General features: G+C 37.2%; 1 protein-coding gene across 1 annotated transcript; it reads right to left on the bottom strand.

Annotated features, from left to right (window-relative positions):
• Window positions 1-12,337: 12,337 nt before the first annotated feature.
• On the bottom strand, window positions 12,338-12,712 carry LOC128211730 (fibropellin-3-like). Its single transcript, XM_052916759.1, has one exon. It carries the CDS (start codon window positions 12,710-12,712, stop codon window positions 12,338-12,340), a length of 375 nt encoding a protein of 124 aa, XP_052772719.1.
• Window positions 12,713-23,717: the final 11,005 nt, after the last annotated feature.

Raw genomic sequence — 23,717 nt, 5'->3', positions numbered from 1 at the left:
CGTGTAAATGAAATAATAAAACCCTAACCAATGCCTATTTATATGCAATAATTCCATACCCTTATAAATGTTGGGACGAACCCCCTCCAATTCAACCAGTGCAATGTCAGATGGTAAGCTATACTGTTCCTGGTGTGTGTAAATAGTCACTTTTAAGACCAGGTAGTCATTTCAAAAGAATACATAGCCAGCAAACGTACATAACAGTACATAATAAGAGGATGTTAACACTACAGACTTCTTCTAACTAGAACATACTATGAAAACACTTTTTTATCTGGCGGGGAATATGACATGCATAGATAATGACATCATTTCTGGATCAACAAGTATTTCACTAGGTCTAGTATTAGATCTTTATGGATGTGCTTATAATATCTGGGCCATCTACGATAGTGGGTTGCATTGTAATAATGATCATGTCTGATGGAAAAGAAGCTATAGTTTTCATCCATTTACCCAGATAACATAGTTAGGGTTTCCTGAATACATGCTATTACAATTAAGATATTAGTCATGTTCGACAAAATATGCAACACTGCTGTTTTGTTTTAATGCCTAAAATATTATTCCTCTTTAAATGCCATATATGCGATAATACAATGAACACTACAGGGACAAGCCCAGCCGTCGTGCGTTTAAAACTAAACCAAAGCAATGGCCCCAACGACAATGTATGAGAGACACAAACGTATACACCACAACATACACAAACGTATACACACAACATACACAAACGTATACACGCAACATACACAAACGTATACACACAACATTCCTAAACGTATACACACAACATACACAAACGTATACACACAACATACCCAAACGTATACACCACAATATACACAAACGTATACACACAACATACACAAACGTATACACCACAACATACACAAACGTATACACACAACATACACAAACGTATACACCACAACATACACAAACGTATACACCACAACATACACAAACGTATACACACAACATACACAAACGTATACACACAACATACACAAACGTATTAACACAACATACACAAACGTATACACACAACATACACAAACGTATACACCACAACATACACAAACGTATACACCACAACATACACAAACGTATACACCACAACATACACAAACGTATACACACAACATACACAAACGTATACACACAACATACACAAACGTATTAACACAACATACACAAACGTATACACACAACATACACAAACGTATACACACAACATACACAAACGTATACACCACAACATACACAAACGTATACACACAACATACACAAACGTATACACCACAACATACACAAACGTTTACACCACAACATACACAAACGTATACACACAACATACACAAACGTATACACACAACATACACAAACGTATTAACACAACATACACAAACGTATACACACAACATACACAAACGTATACACACAACATACACAAACGTATACACACAACATACACAAACGTATACACACAACATACAGAAACGTATACACCACATCATACACAAACGTATACACCACAACATACACAAACGTATACACACAACATACACAAACGTATACACACAACATACACAAACGTATACACACAACATACACAACGTATACACACAACATACACAAACGTATACACACAACATACACAAACGTATACACACAACATACACAAACGTATACACACAACATACACACACGTATACACACAGCATACACAAACGTATACACACAACATACACAAACGTATACACACAACATACACAAACGTACACACACAACATACACAAACGTATACACCACAACATACACAAACGTATTAACACAACATACACAAACGTATACACACAACATACACAAACGTATACACACAACATACACAAACGTATACACACAACATACACAAACGTATACACACAACATACACAAACGTACCGTAAATGACTGGGTATAAGACGATAGGGGGTATTAGACGCAGGGAAAAAATCTGTGAAAAATCCGAGAAAAAAACTTTTAATCTATGTTTTTGGTTAAAAGACGCATAGAAAAAATGTCAAAATCGTCCGGCATTTTCAGCCACCATGTTGTTGACAGTGACAAAAAAATTTTTTTTTTCGTGAAAATGGCGATGGTTATCTTTAAAACCATACAACCATACTGTCGAGAATGAAAAGTTATGTTATGCAAAAAATATTTTGACAGTGCCCAACTTTGCTTCTTTATATGTAAGTTTGATTATTGTTTAATTCAATTTATTTTTCAAAATAATATTGAATACCGTAATTCACAAGAGTTCGGACACTATAAATTAATTATTTTTTTCGCTCTCCGAATACATAGAAAATTATCATTTTTACATTTTATTTACATGTTTGTTTAACCTGTCTTTTTTCTTCATGTTTGCTTTTTACCACTTATTAATTTATCCGTAGTAATCAATGGTCATAAACTTATTTATTACGCCTATAAGTGTAAATCCTTCTTGAAGTTAATTAAAACACGATTTTATACATGCACTGAACTGAATAAACACATTCTATCGGCTTCAGATCAAAGAGTCACACTGTGTGACGTCACATAACTTACAGTTATACCCACGAGGATCTCGTGGAGAGCATGGACATTGCTATGCAGGATTAATGTATAACTGTACGATTATTGCTTCATATAGTCTATAAGTGTGGTACAAGTTTGAAAGCTTATTGGCAGATCGTTTTACAAACATGCCATGTCGATGTTTTCTTAATCCCTTGATTGCCCTTGTTGTTTGTTTAATCCTCAAATAAATATATCACACTTCCTTTTCAACAGGCAATAAATCGTTTAGGATGGGTAGTAACTAATTAAATTGTCACAGTGGTGTATACGGTTAGGTAATCTAGCCAGGCATTGTAAAGATAAAAATCAATAATCTTCGTCTGTGAAACTTGGTAACTATGAAAGTTATGATTGATGTCCTTTGGGTGTCCGAAAATTAGGTACGCAAAATAAATTATTAATTAAATTAGGTGAATTACGGTAACTTTAATCGAAAAATATTTTTGTTGAAATTATAAACGTCTTACGATATACCGTATCCCGATCTTCAACTGCCGTTTTAACCCGTATATACTCGATCAATATGACGCTAGTAACATCCCTTTCTACATAAATCTAAACAAACCCTCGGCTTGAAATTGACCTCAGAAAAAAAGTTCAAAAAATTGTTACTGGGTATTATACGCAGGCATTTTTTTTGCATCAAAATCTGAGGGAAAAAAGTGCGTCTAATACCCAGTCATTTACGGTATACGCACAACATACCCAAACGTATTAACACAACATACACAAACGTATACACACAACATACACAAACGTATACACACAACATACCCATACGTATACACACAACATACCCAAACGTATACACACAACATACCCATACGTATACACACAACATACACAAACGTATACACACAACATACACATACGTATACACACAACATACACAAACGTATACACACAACATACACAAACGTATACACACAACATACACAAACGTATACACACAACATACACAAACGTATACACACAACATACCCAAACGTATACACACAACATACACAAACGTATACACACAACATACCCATACGTATACACACAACATACCCAAACGTATACACACAACATACACAAACGTATACACACAACATACACAAACGTATACACACAACATACCCATACGTATACACACAACATACACAAACGTATACACACAACATACACAAACGTATACACACAACATACACAAACGTATACACACAACATACACAAACGTATACACACAACATACACAAACGTATACACACAACATACACAAACGTATACACACAACATACACAAACGTATACACACAATATACCCAAACGTATACACACAACATACCCAAACGTATTCACACAACATACACAAATGTATACACACAACATACCCAAACGTATACACACAACATACTCAAACGTATACACACAACATACCCAAACGTATACACACAACATACACAAACGTATACACACAACATACACAAACGTATACACACAACATACACAAACGTATACACACAACATACACAAACGTATACACACAACATACACAAACGTATACCCACAACATACACAAACGTATACACACAACATACCCAAACGTATACACACAACATACACAAACGTATACACACAACATACCTTAACGTATACACACAACATACACAAACGTATACACACAACATACCCAAACGTATACACCACAATATACACAAACGTATACACACAACATACACAAACGTATTAACACAACATACCCAAACGTATACACCACAACATACACAAACGTATACACACAACATACACAAACGTATTAACACAACATGCACAAACGTATACACACAACATACACAAACGTATTAACACAACATACACAAACATATTAACACAACATACACAACCGTATACACCACAACATACACAAACGTATACACACAACATACACAAACGTATACACACAACATACACAAACGTATACACACAACATACACAAACGTATACACACAACATACACAAACGTATACACACAACATACCCAAACGTATACACCACAACATACACAAACGTATACACACAACATACACAAACGTATACACCACAATATACACAAACGTATACACACAACATACACAAACGTATACACACAACATACACAAATATATACACACAACATACACAAACGTATACACCACAACATACACAAACGTATACACACAACATACACAAACGTATACACACAACATACACAAATATATCACACACGCATCCCTATCAGTGGAAATCCGTTTGTTCGATTTCGCCTGGCTCGATTACCTCGTTTACTCGACTTTGAAATAAAGGACCGGATAATCACTCTATGTAATCATTTCCGCTTGGCTTGATATTTGCTTGAGATACAAGGTATTTTGGCACACTATTTGCTTGATCTATATTTTATCTATCAGTACAAACATCACGTTTCTTCTATTAACACGATTTTCGAAATAGATATTCTCAAGGTGCTAGAACTCGTAAAATAATTATCAGTAAGCCTTACTAATTACCTCTTAAATTCTTGGCACGTGCGAGAGCATGCATATGAAATATCAAATAGATATTTGGTTAGCATAAAACACGTGCATTGTGTTTTCGTAACATGGTCATCATTATTAATAGATGGATCTCATGTACCAAAGTATTATAGAAATAAACCTAGGACAAACTTAACGTGAGGTGGTTCTTTTCCATATATGCTCGTATAATTTCTTTTCAACTTGAGTCAAGTCAATATTTGTTTATTGTCGGATATCACGCACCATTCAAACGTTAAAACATAAGCTATGTATAGCTTTTTACCGACATAATAATATTATTTTAAAATATAATAATGATTAAAGGCAGCCAAGCGTTAATGCTTCTACCAAGCGAAGTAAAGTACAAGAAAGGTATTCACTTCTTGTACAGTACATTTGATAGCATAATCAGGGCTAAAGTTACAAATGATTTACAAACTAAAGAGACACAATGAAACACATTTAGGCTAAAATCACTTTTGTTTCGCAGGCATTTTCTTAAAGAAATGCGGCGGGAGTACTCATTATTTTATTTGCCCATATGTTTTTTCATCCTATTTTGAATTGAACACATGATAAAAACAGTGTATTTACACATTTCATTGTACAAATGGCTCATTTTCATTATAAATATAGTGTCTAACATGCATTTAAAATTGTACATGGTTGTTAAAATTGATTATTGTTTATGTAATACAGCCTTAATAATTGTTATGTTCAACCTCAACTATCATTCTTTTTAAACTATAATGTTTTAACTGTTTTTGATCAACAATATTTTTTTTTTGTTACACAACACTCATGTTAAATCATTTATGGCGCACGTTGACATATTATACCTAGCTTTAATGAAATATTCTGTACATGTGTACAATAAAGAATGGAATACAAAAGTATTAATTCATAATTCTCCAACCGTGTTGAATTATGTGTAAACATAAAAAAGTAAAAAGACTAATTTTTCTAAAAAGATGAATGATGTTGTTGGACTAACATAATAGCTATCATAACAAATTTCAAAAATCTGGTTTGAATGGTTACATTTATATTAAATTTTAACCGTAACAGTCTTCAAATTTAAATTTAGAATGATGCGGAAAATTGTCCGTGACATCCCAACTTTTGCCCTACACTGTATTTGGACGCTTAAAATTGACATTTTCTTCCGTTTTTCAACTCACGATTTTTTCTCTTTGATCAATATCATGACGACGCTAATAAAAACAATGGAATACTGCGTTTCAATGATCCAGACTGTTTTTGAGGTTACACTACACTAAAAACCGGTTGTGATTGAGTGAAAAAAAGATTTGTAATAATAAAAAAATGCAATCTGAAAAACTGAAGCGGGTGAAAAAACGAGGGGGCTGCCTAATAAACGAAAGTGTATTTTTTTGGCCTTACATAGTTCATGAAATATAAGACATCTTAAATACGATCAATTCGATCTTAGCCAGAAATTGAAAAAAAAACAACATTTCTTGTTGTATTATAGGGGTTTGGCCGATTTCGCATTTGAGTTTTGTCATACAGTTCTGTTACATAGACATGAATAGTCTTTCTATATTTTAAAAACGAAATCGGTTGCATTTCAGGTTCTGCACACTAATTGGTTACAACGGTCAATATATTAATAAAACAGTTGCAGTGTTGGTGAAGATGTCAGTACCAGAAGACCCATAGTTTTTTTGTAAAAACAATACCCTTGACTTCAACTTGCTTCTTTGTAGACCCCTATACAAGACACTCTTTAAACGATAGATTTATCTCTGAACCTGGAAAAAGGAAATTATCTACAAACACAATGCTTTACAAGTCAGAATGACAGTTGTCTTTCTAAGGCAATGCATTAATCTTCTTAAAGTCATATAAAGGTCTTAACAACCAAAATTACTGAAGAATGTATCGAAATAAGGTTTTGAATGATGTCATCATTAGCCAAGGTGTTTAAAAATAATAAATTACAATCTGTACAAAGAAACCAAGTCTGTTGTATGAACTTGATGTAAACATAAAACTATTGAATGATAATTTAAAGCACTTGAACAAATCCCAAAACAAAAATTTATTAATATATATTTGAACCTCTATGCACTGAGTTGCTGCAATCGATATAATTCTGATTGTTGGAATGTCCTGTATTTTTGATGCAGTTTCGAATACAACTGCCTCCATTCTGAATCCAACCAGCTTGCATGTAGGACGAAGCCCACACTTGAAAAGTAGACTGATGCAGAAAACCAAAGCATACACACACGTTTAAAGCCATATTCGTATTCGATTGTTAAACTTATGTTTGTAACACGTGACTACTCCGTAGTTGTTTTGTCCACATACACTTTCGAAGTTATCGACACATTTGCATAAAAGACCGCTTCCTGAATTCATTTAATCCAAAAACTAATCCTGTCATTCAACCATATTCATTCTAAATTGGTAGCATTGGATACTTGTCTACTTTCTTTCAGACCTAGGTTATTTTTAACTGCATGTTCCAGATTGTATGACTGTGTTTCAGTATTTCCATTATGTAAACATGTAAACATTATGTCACCTTCTCGTCATTTGAATGAGAGTGTTCAGTTATTGCGCGCTTGCTTGCAAGCTACCCATACACACTGTTGTACAGTTTAATTTTAATACTGGTTTATTTAAAGTAATTGAGGCTGTTCCAAAAGTTGAAATTAATCTCGGACATTCCGGAATATGAAAGTTTTAGTATCTTAGCACGAATCGTTCCTGTGATAGTTGGTTTTAACCTACATGTGAAGCTTTATTACCGTGAAACAATAACGTGTAGGCCCTTAGCAAACTTCTCCATCATCGTTTATTGTTAAATGTCAAACATATAAAATTTCTAAATATTGATGCAATTCAAAAACGAATGCAATTTCGGCGCTATATTACACTCGTAATTTGGTCATATTTTCTATGCAACTGCAGTCTAATAATCGTCTTATGGTATGGATTTAACTGCCGTTTAATTTTATTTCCTCAATTTGACAATTATTCCAATTTATTCAGAAATATTGTTGTATAACAAGGGCAGTAATGTCAGGTGCTTCCATGCTTCCCGGTTCATTGTTTTGAGTGGAAAACGTCCTCGATTCGGTAAGTATTGCCACTGTTTTCTATATGTTTCAACGATAATTTTAAGATTTGTATAAGCTCGTCTGTTTTACAAAGATATTTAACGTGGAATGGCCATTGCCTAGGTATTCTCATCATCTGAGCGTCATCGTCGTGCAATAACTTGACTGTTAATACTGTTAAAAGTATTTATAATAAATGAAACTCGGTATTCATGTTTTGTTTTACAATACGTTCATGCGTATCTCGTTCAATGTTGAATGTTGTTCGACCTTTATTGGACTAAAAAACGGACGTGTATCCGATAATATTTGGTAAGTAATGTAGACCTTGATGCGATTAAAATCGTTTTAATATTGGTCGCATTTATTTCTATGATTTAATGCTGTACGAATGCATGAAGTGCGCTAAAGTGTTTTGTTTATTCAGCATCGATACACGAAATAAATGCGATCAATCCTTAAATGAATTTAATTGCATAGAATTTGTAAAATCTCCTGCAGTTAAAGAAAGATTTATCCAAAACATACGTTTGTACAAAAGAAAAAACCCTGATTCTTATGGCGTCGTATACCATCGATTAAATGACGTCGCCCTTGGCCAATAAGAGCGCAATAATTTAGATAAACAATGATACTAGGCAAGGTCAATATTTTTATTATAAGGTATGCCTTTACATACTGTTTATCCAACAGTGAAATTACAGCACATCGTATTAAAACAATCCATATCATGCTACTATAATTTTATGCACACCGAGCTGAGTCTGATCACGTATTATGCTAATGCTTTGTGTTGAGTGCTTATTTACACACTGATTAGAATGATTAACAAATTGTATCTAGAAACGTAGAGCGTTTATACAAGGAATTACTCAAAGGGGGCATATCATAAAAAAAACATTCCTACAAATTTAAACACTTTTTAAACTTCCCACATCACGTCTCGCTCGATGTATACACACGCTGTCTCGACACGCAGTCGCAACGGAATCGTGTTTACACACCGAAATCGACGCGATTCGTCAGAAAAGGGTCCTATCAAAATATTCTCCAGACATTGTACATGTATCATAACCTTTATCGATATCAAAACCGTACGACCCTTGCACAGGCCAGATCCTTCCATTTCACAATTCGCAGTTTTAGAAATGTTTTAATGCAACTATTAACATGTTGAAGATATGCTAAAAGAATTTCCACACCTAAACTGTCTTCAGCAATTACTTTGGCGATGATATGCCATTCGAGAACATCTTATATACCATATTTCTGATAACCAGGTAAATGCTTTCACATTTTCAAAATCTTTTTATAATATTGCACCGTTTCTCTCTTTAATAATTATTGTCTTCAAAATAAGCATCATCTGTATTAAGAATCATTCAGTATTAATTTCGTTATGCAAACCTTCTGTATAAATATGTGTTTGTTTTTGACAGGTGACGAATGTATAACGCATAGTTTCAACATCGTGTTCGACCTTAGTTCCGAAATTAAAACTATCGACAGCAGTACCGAGACTCACGAGATATACAGTTGTACCCAGACACACAGGTTATACAGCTGTACCCAGACACACGGGATATACAGCTCTACCCAGACTCACGGGATATACAGCTCTACCCAGACTCACGAGATATACAGTTGTACCCAGACACACGAGATATACAGTTGTACCCAGACACACAGGTTATACAGCTGTACCCAGACACACGGGATATACAGCTGTACCCAGACACACGGGTTATACAGCTCTACCCAGACTCACGAGATATACAGTTGTACCCAGACACACAGGTTATACAGCTGTACCCAGACACACGGGTTATACAGCTCTACCCAGACACACGGGTTATACAGCTGTACCCAGACACACGGGATATACAGCTGTACCCAGACACACGGGATATACAGCTGTACCCAGACACACGGGATATACCGCTGTACCCAGACTCACGGGATATACAGCTGTACCCAGACTCACGAGATATACAGTTGTACCCAGACACACGAGATATACAGTTGTACCCAGACACACAGGTTATACAGCTGTACCCAGACACACGGGATATACAGCTGTACCCAGACACACGGGTTATACAGCCCTACCCAGACTCACGAGATATACAGTTGTACCCAGACACACGGGATATACGGCTGTACCCAGACACACGGGATATACAGTTGTACCCAGACACACGGGATATACAGCTGTACCCAGACACACGGGTTATACAGCTCTACCCAGACTCACGAGATATACAGTTGTACCCAGACACACGGGATATACAGCTGTACCCAGACACACGGGATATACAGCTGTACCCAGACACACGGGATATACAGCTGTACCCAGACTCACGGGATATACCGCTGTACCCAGACTCACGAGGTATACAGTTGTACCCAGACACACAGGTTATACAGCTGTACCCAGACACACGGGATATACAGCTGTACCCAGACACACAGGTTATACAGCTGTACCCAGACACACGGGATATACAGCTGTACCCAGACACACGGGATATACAGCTGTACCCAGACACACGGGATATACAGCTGTACCCAGACACACGGGATATACCGCTGTACCCAGACTCACGGGATATACAGCTGTACCCAGACACACGGGATATACAGCTGTACCCAGACACACGGGATATACAGTTGTACCCAGACACACGGGATATACAGCTGTACCCAGACACACGGGTTATACAGACACAGACTCACGGGATATACAGCTGTACCCAGACTCACGGGATATACAGCTGTACCCAGACACACGGGATATACAGCTGTACCCAGACACACGGGATATACAGCTGTACATAGACTAACCGGATATACAGCTGTACCCAGACATACGGGATATACAGCTGTACATAGACACACGGGATATACAGCTGTACCCAGACACACGGGATATACAGATGTACATAGACTAACCGGATATACAGCTGTACCCAGACACACGGGATATACAGCTGTACCCAGACACACGGGATATACAGCTGTACATAGACTAACCGGATATACAGCTGTACCCAGACACACGGGATATACAGCTGTACCCAGACTCACGGGATATACCGCTGTACCCAGACTCACGGGATATAAAGCTGCACCCAGACACACGGGATATACAGCTGTACCCAGACTCACGGGATATACAGCTGTACCCAGACTCACGGGATACACAGCTGTACCCAGACACACGGGTTATACAGCTGTACCCAGACACATGGGTTATACAGCTGTACATTGACTCACGGGATATACCGCTGTACCCAGACACACGGGTTATACAGACCCAGACTCACGGGATATACAGCTGTACATAGACTCACGGGATATACCGCTGTACCCAGACACACGGGATATACAGCTGTATCCAGACTCACGGGATATACAGCTGTACCCAGACACACAGGTTATACAGACCCAGACTCACGGGATATACAGCTGTACATAGACTCACGGGATATACCGCTGTACCCAGACACACGGGTTATACAGCTGTACCCAGACACACGGATTATACAGCTGTACATAGACTCACGGGATATACCGCTGTACCCAGACACACGGGTTATACAGACCCAGACTCACGGGATATACAGCTGTACATAGACTCACGGGATATACCGCTGTACCCAGACACACGGGTTATACAGCTCTACCCAGACTCACGGGATATACAGCTGTACCCAGACACACGGGATATACCGCTGTACATAGACTCACGGGATATATCGCTGTACCCAGACACACGGGTTATACAGCTGTACCCAGACTCACGGGATATACAGCTGTACCCAGACACACGGGTTATACAGCTGTACCCAGACACACGGGATATACAGCTGTACCCAGACACACGGGATATACAGCTGTACCCAGACTCACGGGATATACAGTTTTACCCAGACTCACGGGATATACAGCTGTACCCAGACACACGGGATATACAGCTGTACCCAGACTTACGGGATATACAGCTGTACCCAGACACACGGGATATACAGCTGTACCCAGACTCACGGGATATACAGCTGTACCCAGACTCACGGGATATACAGCTGTACATAGACTAACCGGATATACAGCTGTACCCAGACATACGGGATATACAGCTGTACCCAGACTCACGGGATATACAGCTGTACCCAGACACACGGGATATACAGCTGTACCCAGACTCACGGGATATATAGCTGTACCCAGACACACGGGATATACAGCTGTACATAGACACACGGGATATACAGCTGTACCCAGACACACGGGATATACAGCTGTACCCAGACACACAGGTTATACAGCTGTACCCAGACATACGGGATATACAGCTGCACCCAGACACACGGGATATACAGCTGTACACAGACTCACGTGATATACAGCTGCACCCAGACACACGGGATATAAAGCTGTACCCAGACACACGGGATATACAGCTGTACATAGACTAACCGGATATACAGCTGTACCCAGACATACGGGATATACAGCTGCACCCAGACACACGGGATATACAGCTGCACCCAGACACACGGGATATACAGCTGTACATAGACTAACCGGATATACAGCTGTACCCAGACATACGGGATATACAGCTGTACATAGACTCACGGGATACACAGCAGCAACCAGAATCATTTTGTATAGAGCAGTACATAGACCCACGGGATAAACAGCAGTACACGGATATATACAATGGCAAACAGGTACATCCGCCTAAGGCAGACAGGCCTATCTTGTGAGGTTCCCATCATCAGCAGCAAACAGGTAAAGCGCTCAAACAATGAGTTCTTTATGAAGGACATTGACGCCAGCTTCAAGGGGCGTACGATGCGCAGCGCCAGTAGCTCGGAGACAGAGCGCGTGGCGAAAGGTTTGGCACAGCTGATATCAAGAAAAGAGAAACACTCGCTCGAATTTGACAGTCAAAGTTGTGGCTCATGGCCTGATATTAAGTTAAAACATATACCATCAACATCATCGATTGCATCGAAGCGATCGACTTCAGGATTTCCTCACAGAAGTCAAGGTTTCAACAGTTCAACGTCAAGCGAGCCTGAAATTGCTGCAACGTTTGTGATCCCAAAGAGGACCACGCCAGCCAGGGACAAGAAGATGCACGCTACAAACGAGATCATTCACAGCTTGCGGAACACAAACCCGACAGGAGTGTATGGTGCCATTGTGCGCGAGTCGGACGGCTCGAACAAGGCACCGCAAGTGCTTGTGGGACTAAGAACGATGGGAGATATAGACCCATTTGTTACTTGTTTCTCTGCCCCTGACAACAAAAATGTCGACTTCTTCTGAGTGTAGTTTTACAATTTACTGACGGGATATAAATATATTTGTCTTAAACACATCGTATTTTGACATATTAAGAAAGAAACATTAAATCTGATTTCAAATTGTTAAATTCGTAATGTACAGTTTGGTTTTCCAGTAAGTAGGTGATACGCATTTTCTAGACATCAACAGATATATTGATTATCAGTTTAACGGTAATAGATGGTTTAAAAAGTTGACAAATCTCATTCGCGAAAACCTGTAATAAGCTATACGGAAATATCAATGTACGCACAAACCTTCACTTGCACTGAACAGCGATACGTATTAGAGCCGTCCGTAAACATATATACGATGTTCGAATGCGTGCGTCACTTCATGATTGTAATATTGGACTTATACTGCGTTTGTTGTAAAATTGTTGATGATTAGAGAACGGTTGCAATAAATATGTAAGAATATTATGCACCAGTTAATTGTAACCAAGGCCCCAAGGTCCGGGGAATAGCGGGGACATTGAATTTCGGTCCAGCCAAGCCCGGGAAAAATCCCTCCCTTGCGGGAACGAACATTCACCCGTCACTACGAAACCACATGGAAGGTAAAAACACGGCCCATTTCCCCGGCTATTCCCGATATACCCCCGGATCAGGGGGATGGGAGGGAGGGCGTGGTTACAACTGCCTGGTGCATAAGAGAGATGGATGTCCGATACGTGGATGCTAATAAACATTGCCTTGTTAACGTCGTCTGCTTCCGTCTCTGTGAATATTCTTGCACTAGTGTTTATGTATTGTCAAGGCGCATTCTCCCAATTGTTGTAATTATGCAGTTTCCGTCCATCATAAAACTATTGTAGAAATTGATCCATTATAAGATTTTTGTTTTGTGTTTGCTTTCTAAATGGTAAATAGATTGAGCCAATTACGTAAGCGGATATCCACGTGCGACAGTATAGTAATGGTTCACTAAATTGATGGGGTAAACACAACTTAAGGCAAAACTTAGACTTCCTTCTTTTTAATACCTTACAATTACGCCAGTGTAAGTGGCGTGTGGAATATCACCTGAAAAATTATATAAAAAAATAACCTATCATTAATATGACACTTAAAAACTTTACCAAAATAAGTGTTTTTGAATGACTTTTTCCTGTTCTGTGCGATAGCAGTGGTTAGCGAACTCGCATCGCACCAAGGTGTCCCAGGGTTTGATTACCGGCTGGGGCGCTTGTGGGATTGGTGTATTGCACTTTTTGCTTCAAAAATCTTAATTATAAGGGATTTAATTCCTGTACCTCTAGTACTTTTAATTCCTTTTCGGTAATTCTACGCTTGCTTTCTTTTATTTGGCGCTCACATTCATTGTTAGAATTTAAGTCGCAGGAACGGTCGTCTTATATTTGTTTAGCCTCCCTCCCGCCCTTCATGTACTGTATTGATAATTATTGTAATTTATATAATTTATTTGTTATTACATGCATTGTGTTTTATTTATATTTCCCCCAGTTAAAGGGTTATTTGGCTGCTATTGTTCTGTATCATATGTGTGTAATAATTATGCAGCCTTTTTTCGGCCAAAATAAATTATATTTCCACATCATGTGTCTTAAAATTTCCCGACATAATTGGTCACTACGCTCACTAGTGGAGTTTCTCTGAGGAAAAAATCTAAAAAATAATATTATGCTAACAATAAATTTCCAATGCCTGTATGTAATTTGAAAGGATAAAAAATAAAAATCATAACAAAGTGCATTTTATAAAAAAAACATTACGAAATACTTAAAATAGTTGTAAAAGTTAATAAGATATAAAGATGTAGGATTTAGTACTTCTATTACAACTATAATGGTGTTTTTTCTTCTACATATTACCATTTTTGAAGAGATCATACTTTATGAATGATTTCCCTTATAGAATTAATTTCTAATGAAAAACGAGTTCTGAACTTATTGTTGCACTTTAATGTTGTTCGTTTTATTTTCCCCTAGCGTGAATACACGGCGGGTAATCATTGGAGCCATAACATTTTGTTGTGTTGAAAATACTCCAACGCGTCTTCCATTATAGTGCCAATGGGTGGAATATGGATGTAAACAGTGAGAATGGTATCTTATTTTTCATTTTTAGAGGTTTATACGAGTTAATTTAAAAAAATGGAGAATGTAGTTCCACATAGGAATGGCCATGAGTTGTTTTAAATGTAAAAGTTCTGAATAAAATTTAATATCTGATCGTCTAGAACTTGCATAACTTGCTAGACGTTAGTGTTGACAACGTAAAAATATGGATTTTCTTGAGAATTGTTCTATTTCTTAGGTTTAAGCATTTTCTTTACATGTGTATGGCTTTTTTTTATTGACAAAAGGTTGCCGCGTTACAAATTTTAGAACTTTATTTGTTATACTTGCTGCACTATGCTCGATTTTCTGAACGTTGTGGTGCCTATGAATAGGTTGTGGTGCTCATGAATAGTAATTTAGTAGAAAACGAATTGTGAAAAAGCCTGTAGCGATTGCATAACATGAAAATTAACATTTAACTGAATTAATATCATTTTCGATCTTTTTAATGTATGACCTACTACCACGCAGCTTCGCGGACTTAAAGGTTCATTTGGTTTCTAATAAATTAATACTTAATAGAAAAATGATCGTCGTAATTCTAATTCTGTATTTTCAGGTATTATAAGGCAAAAATATAACGATTGTGTTTACATATTTTCATATGGGTGTCTTTAAAGGGAAAAGGAGGCGGGGCTATTCATGTCGAGAAAAAATTACCCCGTAGCTCAAATTTTGCAAGAAAAGGTAATTTACAGTCATTCACCTTGCCATCTCAGAAAAAAAGATCCATAGACCCCCCCCCCCCCAGGTCCGGTGAACAGTGGGGACTTTGTCTTTCGGACCAGCAAAGACCGGGTAAAGTCCCCGCCCTTCGGAGACGGCCTGCTGGTAAAATCCCCGCCAAATGCCCCCACACCCCAGGGACCCGGGATAAGGACCCATTCCCCGCTATTTTGGCGCGAAGACAATACGACCGCATTCACCCGGCACTGCGGGGCCACCTGGAAGGTAAAACACGGCCCATTTCCCCGGCTATCCCCGGTATACCCCCGGACCTGGGGGTTGGGGGAGCGTGGTTACAATTGACTGGTGCATAACATACTTATTATACAATGAGATAACTGGGCTTTGATTAGTAGGAGCGCGCTCGGGTCCAAAGTAGGCGCTTCTTAAAAAGTCCCCGTGTTTTGGGTGTGGATAAAATGAAAGAAGAATGGGTGGAGTGAGCGTAGCGAACGAGCCCTGCTTAACCATTAAGATACATCTTCAGATTGCCTGACTTATTAAGAATACAACCTCATTGGATGACACATTGTCATCGCAAAATCTGACTCATGGAGTGTGAATCGGATGAGTGGCAGTAGGCGGACCTTTTAAACAACCGTGAAATTCTTAATGATAAGTCTAGTACTAAAGAATTGCCTATTTGCAATTTCATTGGCTGCGCATGTAATTTGTATTCTAAAGTACATCAACTGTTCATCCATACATTCGTTCCAAGCTACGGCTCGGCGACGGAGCCTGCCTGTACATAAGTGGTAAATGGTCTGATGCCATTATATTCAAACTGTCCTCGACGATATAGAAAGTACTCATGGTAACAGATGTTAACTCACTATCTTGTTATCGATTATTTTCCCGGCCGGCATAAAATTCGGAGCTCTTCGGCCATTTTTATCGAAAACAACCTCGAATGTGTATGGACGGTTAACAATGTCAGAAATCGGGTCTTTGCTGCCCAGTATCTTCATTAACGATAGAAGGTAATTGTTCATAATAAGGTCAGTGTGTAAAATCGACTAAATATTGGCACTTCTTCGTCCTTTATTTGCTATATATTGGCCTTAAAATTCCCCGCTTATATAACATTCCCTAACGCAGTTTACTTAAATCGCGGTTATAGAAATGCACCAGTCAATTGTTACCGCGGCCCCCATGTCCGGGGAAAAGCGTGGACTTTGACTTTCGGTCTAATCCCGAGTAAAATCCCCGCCAAATGCCCCCGGGGTACCTAGGTCAGGCCCATTCCCCGCTATTTTTCGGAGCGAAAACAAAACCACCACATTCATTTGGCACTGTTGGGCCACTTGAAAGTTAAAATCATGGCCGGCCCATTTCACCCGCTATCCCCGGTATACCCCAGGACCTGGGGGGAGGGGCGTGCATAATCAAGATCATGAAGGCATGTATATAAAAACTGTATACATAGGCACAACTATTTTTTTAAACATAATCACAATGAAGCTTTCCTAATATGAAGAACTGGCAGTTTTCTACAAAGAATTAAAATAAGTAAATGTAAGACGGCAGGAAATAACATTTAATTTGTATTTTCTTATAGGTCAGGAAATATACTCTTTTCTGGTATAAAAGTCAGATCCGTACACATAAAGAACTCGACTCATGAAAATTAGACAACATAAAGAGAAATTGAAAAGGAAATACATAATAAAAGGAAAGAAAGGACTATGCAATAAACAAACATTTAAGGAGGTTCATGAGATATATATCGCAATGATATAGTATATATATCACGCCTCCAACAATCACGTTCTATTTAATAGTTAAATGACATGAAATAACTTCATAATTGAGAATGGGTGGAGTCAGCGTAGCTAGCCAGCCCTGCTTAATTATTTAGATATTACTTCAGCTCAACAACATTGGCAGGTACATTGTCAACGCAAAAACTGACACACGGAGTGTGTGTATCGGATGCATGGCAGTAGACGGGCATTTAAACAAGAGCGAAAGTTGAAACTCTTAAAGGGGCGGTACTCCGTATGATAAAATAGCGAAAAAAAAAAGAAAATTGTCGAAAACTGACATAGACTTGGCATCGATGTGTACAATGCATTGAAACTTACTAACAGAAGTACCACATAGTTTACAATTCATTTAAGTTTAGCAGTTATTTCGTATTTTTCCATTAAAAAAATACTGGGTATGTCTACCAAGTAGAATTCATCCCTTATGCGTGATTGGCTAGTCGGTATTATCACGTGATATTACCGAGGTAGGTGTATAGCTTAATTATGTCATCCAATAAGAGTAAGCCGGCGTAGCTCAGGGGATACGACGCTGGACTGCAATTTGGGCGACACGGGTTCCGGCACAATTTTTTTTTTTGTACATTTTTGTACATTTTTTTACAATTATGATATCAAAGCGTGACACATTCTATTAGACAATTGTCCTAAGACTCGTTACAGAAAAAAACTTTTTTTTGTGCCAATCTGGTGTACAGTCCCTTTAATGATAAGTCTGTTACACAACACATTGATTCTTACTATATGATGTATCTCATCGCTAACGACACATGTAGCTTTCGCATTTTGAGCAGAATTTTTCTAATTCGAAATCATAATGGGATTGTCTACCTCGTAAATCCAAGTTAGTTAAATAGCGTCTGTATATTTATCTGTACTCGTATTTAAAATTGAATGAAACTGGGAAAACATTGTGCTATCCTTAAACGGTGAAAGTCAGATAAGACAGCAACATGATTGTTGCGTTGTTCTTATAAGCATGTTAAATGATGTATTGTCGGCCTTCTTTTAGCTCGCATTGACACTTCTATGCTTGTTTTGAGGATAAACTGTAAATACAGATTTTATCGTCTGGTATCTAGTCCCTTTAATGATTGCCTATCTGCAATTTCATTTGATGAAAATGTAGTTTGTAAATATATTTAGTGTCCGGTCCGTACACTGTACACCGACAATTTCTTCTATACAGAGATCGGGGGCAATCATTTTAAAATGCTGTCATGAAACGTCTTAGTAATAGCTAGTTAAATTTCTCGCATACTGTTAGATTAAGTCGGCTGGCCGGTCACAGCCCAGTGCCGACGTCATCGTTTTCAGAACCAAAATTAATGCTTACTTTCTAAGTGTTCAGCTCGAAATGTCACGCGAAAGCCTATATATTAGCCAGTGCGAATGCACAAGCTACTAAGTACTTAGTACCTCACTGAATAAAATCAATATATTACTAAATAGACATTTGGCGATTGCTTCTGATACTAAACTGAAATTTGGCGCTAGAAATCAGCTCAATGGATATATTTGTTGAAACAGATGTGAATCTGCCCAGAGGCATGGCGCTGAACACTAACTTAAAACTGTTTATTAAAGTATTCACATTCCATCGTGTATGAAAAAAACTTGGTAAACTTGGTCTTTCTTTTTCTTAGTTGATAACCTATTTATGTCTTTCACCTAATACAGTTTTCTCTTTCTCCGCCAATTACATCATAGCAAAATATTCATGCGATACAAGAAGCATGTAATTTTGAAAACTTCTCTTCATTATAACACTTGATATCATTGTTGGCACGATTCTCTGATATTGACCGTAGTCGTACACACATCATGAAAGCGTCAACGATTTTGCAGGTAGTTACCAAGCTGTGAACAAGATAACGTAGCTGGCGTTGATGGTCAGTTCATTGCACATCCATATTTCATACAAATGCTCAATATACCAGTTTCAAGCGGTCTTGCTTTTTATATTTCAGGACGAATGCGAAAACTGATAATATTACACTTACAAATTAGCCCCATCAACAGTGTTACATTAAGTCAATAGTATTCTGCAGCCTAAATAACTTTACTACATCATATAACGTTCTGTATGCATTATTTATAAGGATATAGACGGCATTTATCTGCAGAGAGACCATTACCCCAGGCTAGGATGACGTGACCATGGTGTCTTAACATTCTCATTGTTACAGTAAAAGATCTCCCACGTAACAGAACAATTTGTGGGTGGTTGCCAATTTGACGTAAGTGACTTTAAATGCCCGATAAGCGTGATTTGTTTTTGGAGTGTGTCTCTTCTTTACTTCTGTTACATGTCCCACTATTTGAAGAGTTCTGTGGACTTTAACAACATCAGGAGAGAGTCAGTGTGGTCCGCTCCAGTGCTAGATGTACAGGGCATTCAAAAATACTTATTTGACATCTAGTACAGAATCAATTCGAGTATTTTTTGAAAGAGTTATAAGGGATCATTTACGTCGGGGTTGTTCTAAATGTCCTCATTTACCCATTTGCAATGTAGAAGTATCATGTTCATTGATAACCATGAAACCCCAACAGCCTGTTATACTGTATTAAGTTATAGATAGCGTTTATTTTAGTATTTTAAACGAACAAGTCGGCAGTGATCGAAAACAAATGCTAACATTTTAGTGTTTAGCGGAAAATGCCTCGCGGACGCCATATCTTAGCCAGTGCACTTGCTCTAGCTTCCAAATAATTCATTTCTGTTCATGGAATGTCAATTTAGTCTCAAAATAAAACATATTTACCAGTTAAAGAAAGGAAAATTCAAAATATCGTGTTATGATCAGTAATTATAATTATGAAAAATATTGACACAAATTATTTCGGTATTTACAAATAAGGGTGAAGCAAAAGTAGCGAAAGCTGAATATATTTCAGTTTTATAATATATAATATTTAATCTTTTGATTTCAATAGATATTTGCAGATTTGTGTTATCTTTAAACCCGTTATTGTCAGCCGTTTGGTTCACTTGAATTGTTTCAGCGTATAGCGTCACTTTATTCCAATAGTTTGCTTTTGAAGGAGGATTTTAGTAAATATATATTGTAATTTTATTTTATTTTGTGTTTATTCTATGTATTCCCAGACTTAGTATAATGATGCTTTTCATTATGAAAATCTATTATTACACAGTTTTAAACTTTTTATTTAAGGCAGACTGTGTGATATTTGTATAGTTTCAAACAATAACTTCATCGTATCTTTAAAAAGATTTTGCATTACGTACACTGAATTGCATTCGTTCGTCTGCAGAGTTGAGATCCCTAATCATAATTTGATTTGATTTGTTACAGTCAAATAATAAGAAAAGTCAGCTAAGATTGTGTAAATATATATTTGAAGCATTTATTTAAGATGATTGACAATCAAATCGTTTAACGTTAATTGTGTTGTCATTTTTCATTGCTATATTTTGTATATATTGCATATATATAGTTTCGCTGTACTTTATAAAGTCCACCCTCTCGATACTATATCTAACTTTACATTTCATAATTTAACAAATTACTGTGTGTGGTAATTAAAAAACAATTTTATTGTGATACAACCTTAATGATATAATGATGTTATTTTTTTCTTCTTTCTATTCCACGTTTTATTCTAAAAATAAATCACGTTGATCATTTGTTTGTTTAACTCATAATATCATGTAACGAGAGGCATGTATATGTTTAAGTTACTTTAATAATATTTTGAAACTTGAAACTTGAAACATAAAAGTACTTTAAGTTTACCAATTAGTTTTATCATTATTTGTTTTATTTTTACGTTCCCTCAAGTTAATGTAACATTCGATAAGATTTACCATTTACGTGTTCACGTAATTCGGGATTGTTGGGATAAGAGTGAGGTTGAAACCCCATAAAATTTCCATTTTACTAACCGTTCCAAGGCGGTACCTTACAGCCCATGTTTTATTTATCATATATCTAGTGTGTTGTTTGTGGAGTTATGTGTTTTTGTTCAGTGGTTCTGGTCTGTGCTGTTCTTTGTCATTGGCGTCGACCCTGTGCCATTTTAAAACTTTCGACTACTGGACTTGTTTCTGTAGTCTTTCATATAAATATTGAAACAATAAACATAATTGTAAAAATAAAATAGAAGAATAAAACATGCAAATACTATAACATACTGTATAAGTAATCTTATTACACACGGTTTTTTTAAATATGTAATATCTAAATGTAGTAATAAAAGAAAAAGTAATATAATCCTCCAATTATACTTATATATTTATCTGAAAGTGTTATGTTATTAACTGAATAACTCACTTAATATATTGAATTAATGACTAAACGGAAATGTGGCAGTTGTTTTCGATACTAAATGGAAATTTAGCGGTTGCAATCTGCTTAAAGATGCACTCTTACTCCCAAATGAGATTTACCACAATTGATATAAATGTTTTAATATACCAAAGAGGATGAATAAATGTCGAAAACAATGGTTCTTATGAAGGATACCGAGCTTAATTGGAAATAAAGGTGCAGAAAACACGGTATTGTTTCCATATGAGACGATAGAAGATTACAGTTAATCTGTCCGGGGATCATATTGGCGGATGCATGAGCATGTACATACTTCACGTTTATTTCAATATCAAAGACTGTATGACCATTGCATTAGAATAACGACGACATCTTTCCCTCCCCCCCTCCTCTTTTTCTAAACGTTATTGTGTGACCAAGACGGCCTTTTATATCAACTGTGTTTAAAAAATTGAAAAAAAATGTTAACAGTCTTCAGACAGACACTGTATCTTTCATTTTGAAACAAGAGTCAAAGGGAGCTGAAATCAGACATAAATATATGATATCAAATAATGAAATAACACTTTGATATGTTTCGCTGTTTTGAAATCTAGTCTGCTAACACTTCCAAATCAAACGTCATCGCGTACAGGAAAATATATATGTGTTGTAGTGCTAAATCGCATTATATTTCACTTCATGAACACCAAAAGTAAATATTACACGTGTGGCGTAGCTTTGTAGCTTTTGGACTCACTCCGAAAACATGATGCAATCTTACACTGAATTAAACAATCATCCTTTATTCATTTCCCGGGTGGCATTCATGCTTGTTTTGTCAGCATGCGTGGGACAACGCTATGAACTCCTTTAATCATTACTTGTACTCAATACCCGTTTTATGATGAGTTCATGATAGGTCACCGTGAACAGCACGGAGGTCCTTAAACATGGAATTGCAAATAGAGGAAGTGAAGTATTAATCGAGAGCCATCAATCGGCAGTAATAGTAAATGCAGGGTCGGGCAATCGCACTTTAACTCGGCGCCCAATTGCTCATTTATTGAGGGAAATTCCAGGAAATTGAATTCTTTTAAACCTTAAGATCGCTCCACCTATAATTACCAATGCTATTTCCATGTAAGAGATGATTACTTGTGACAACGGGTGTGATATTCCCTAACCATTTTATTAGCACAGACCTTAACTAGCGGTGTAAAACAGACTTCCATGAAATCGTTTACTGGCATGAAACTTACCAATAAA

Source organism: Mya arenaria, chromosome 12 (genome assembly GCF_026914265.1).
Source record: "Mya arenaria isolate MELC-2E11 chromosome 12, ASM2691426v1".
Lineage (NCBI taxonomy): Eukaryota > Metazoa > Mollusca > Bivalvia > Myida > Myidae > Mya > Mya arenaria.
The sequence above is the reverse complement of the archived record's forward strand: the minus strand, read 5'-3'. Positions and strand labels throughout refer to the sequence as shown.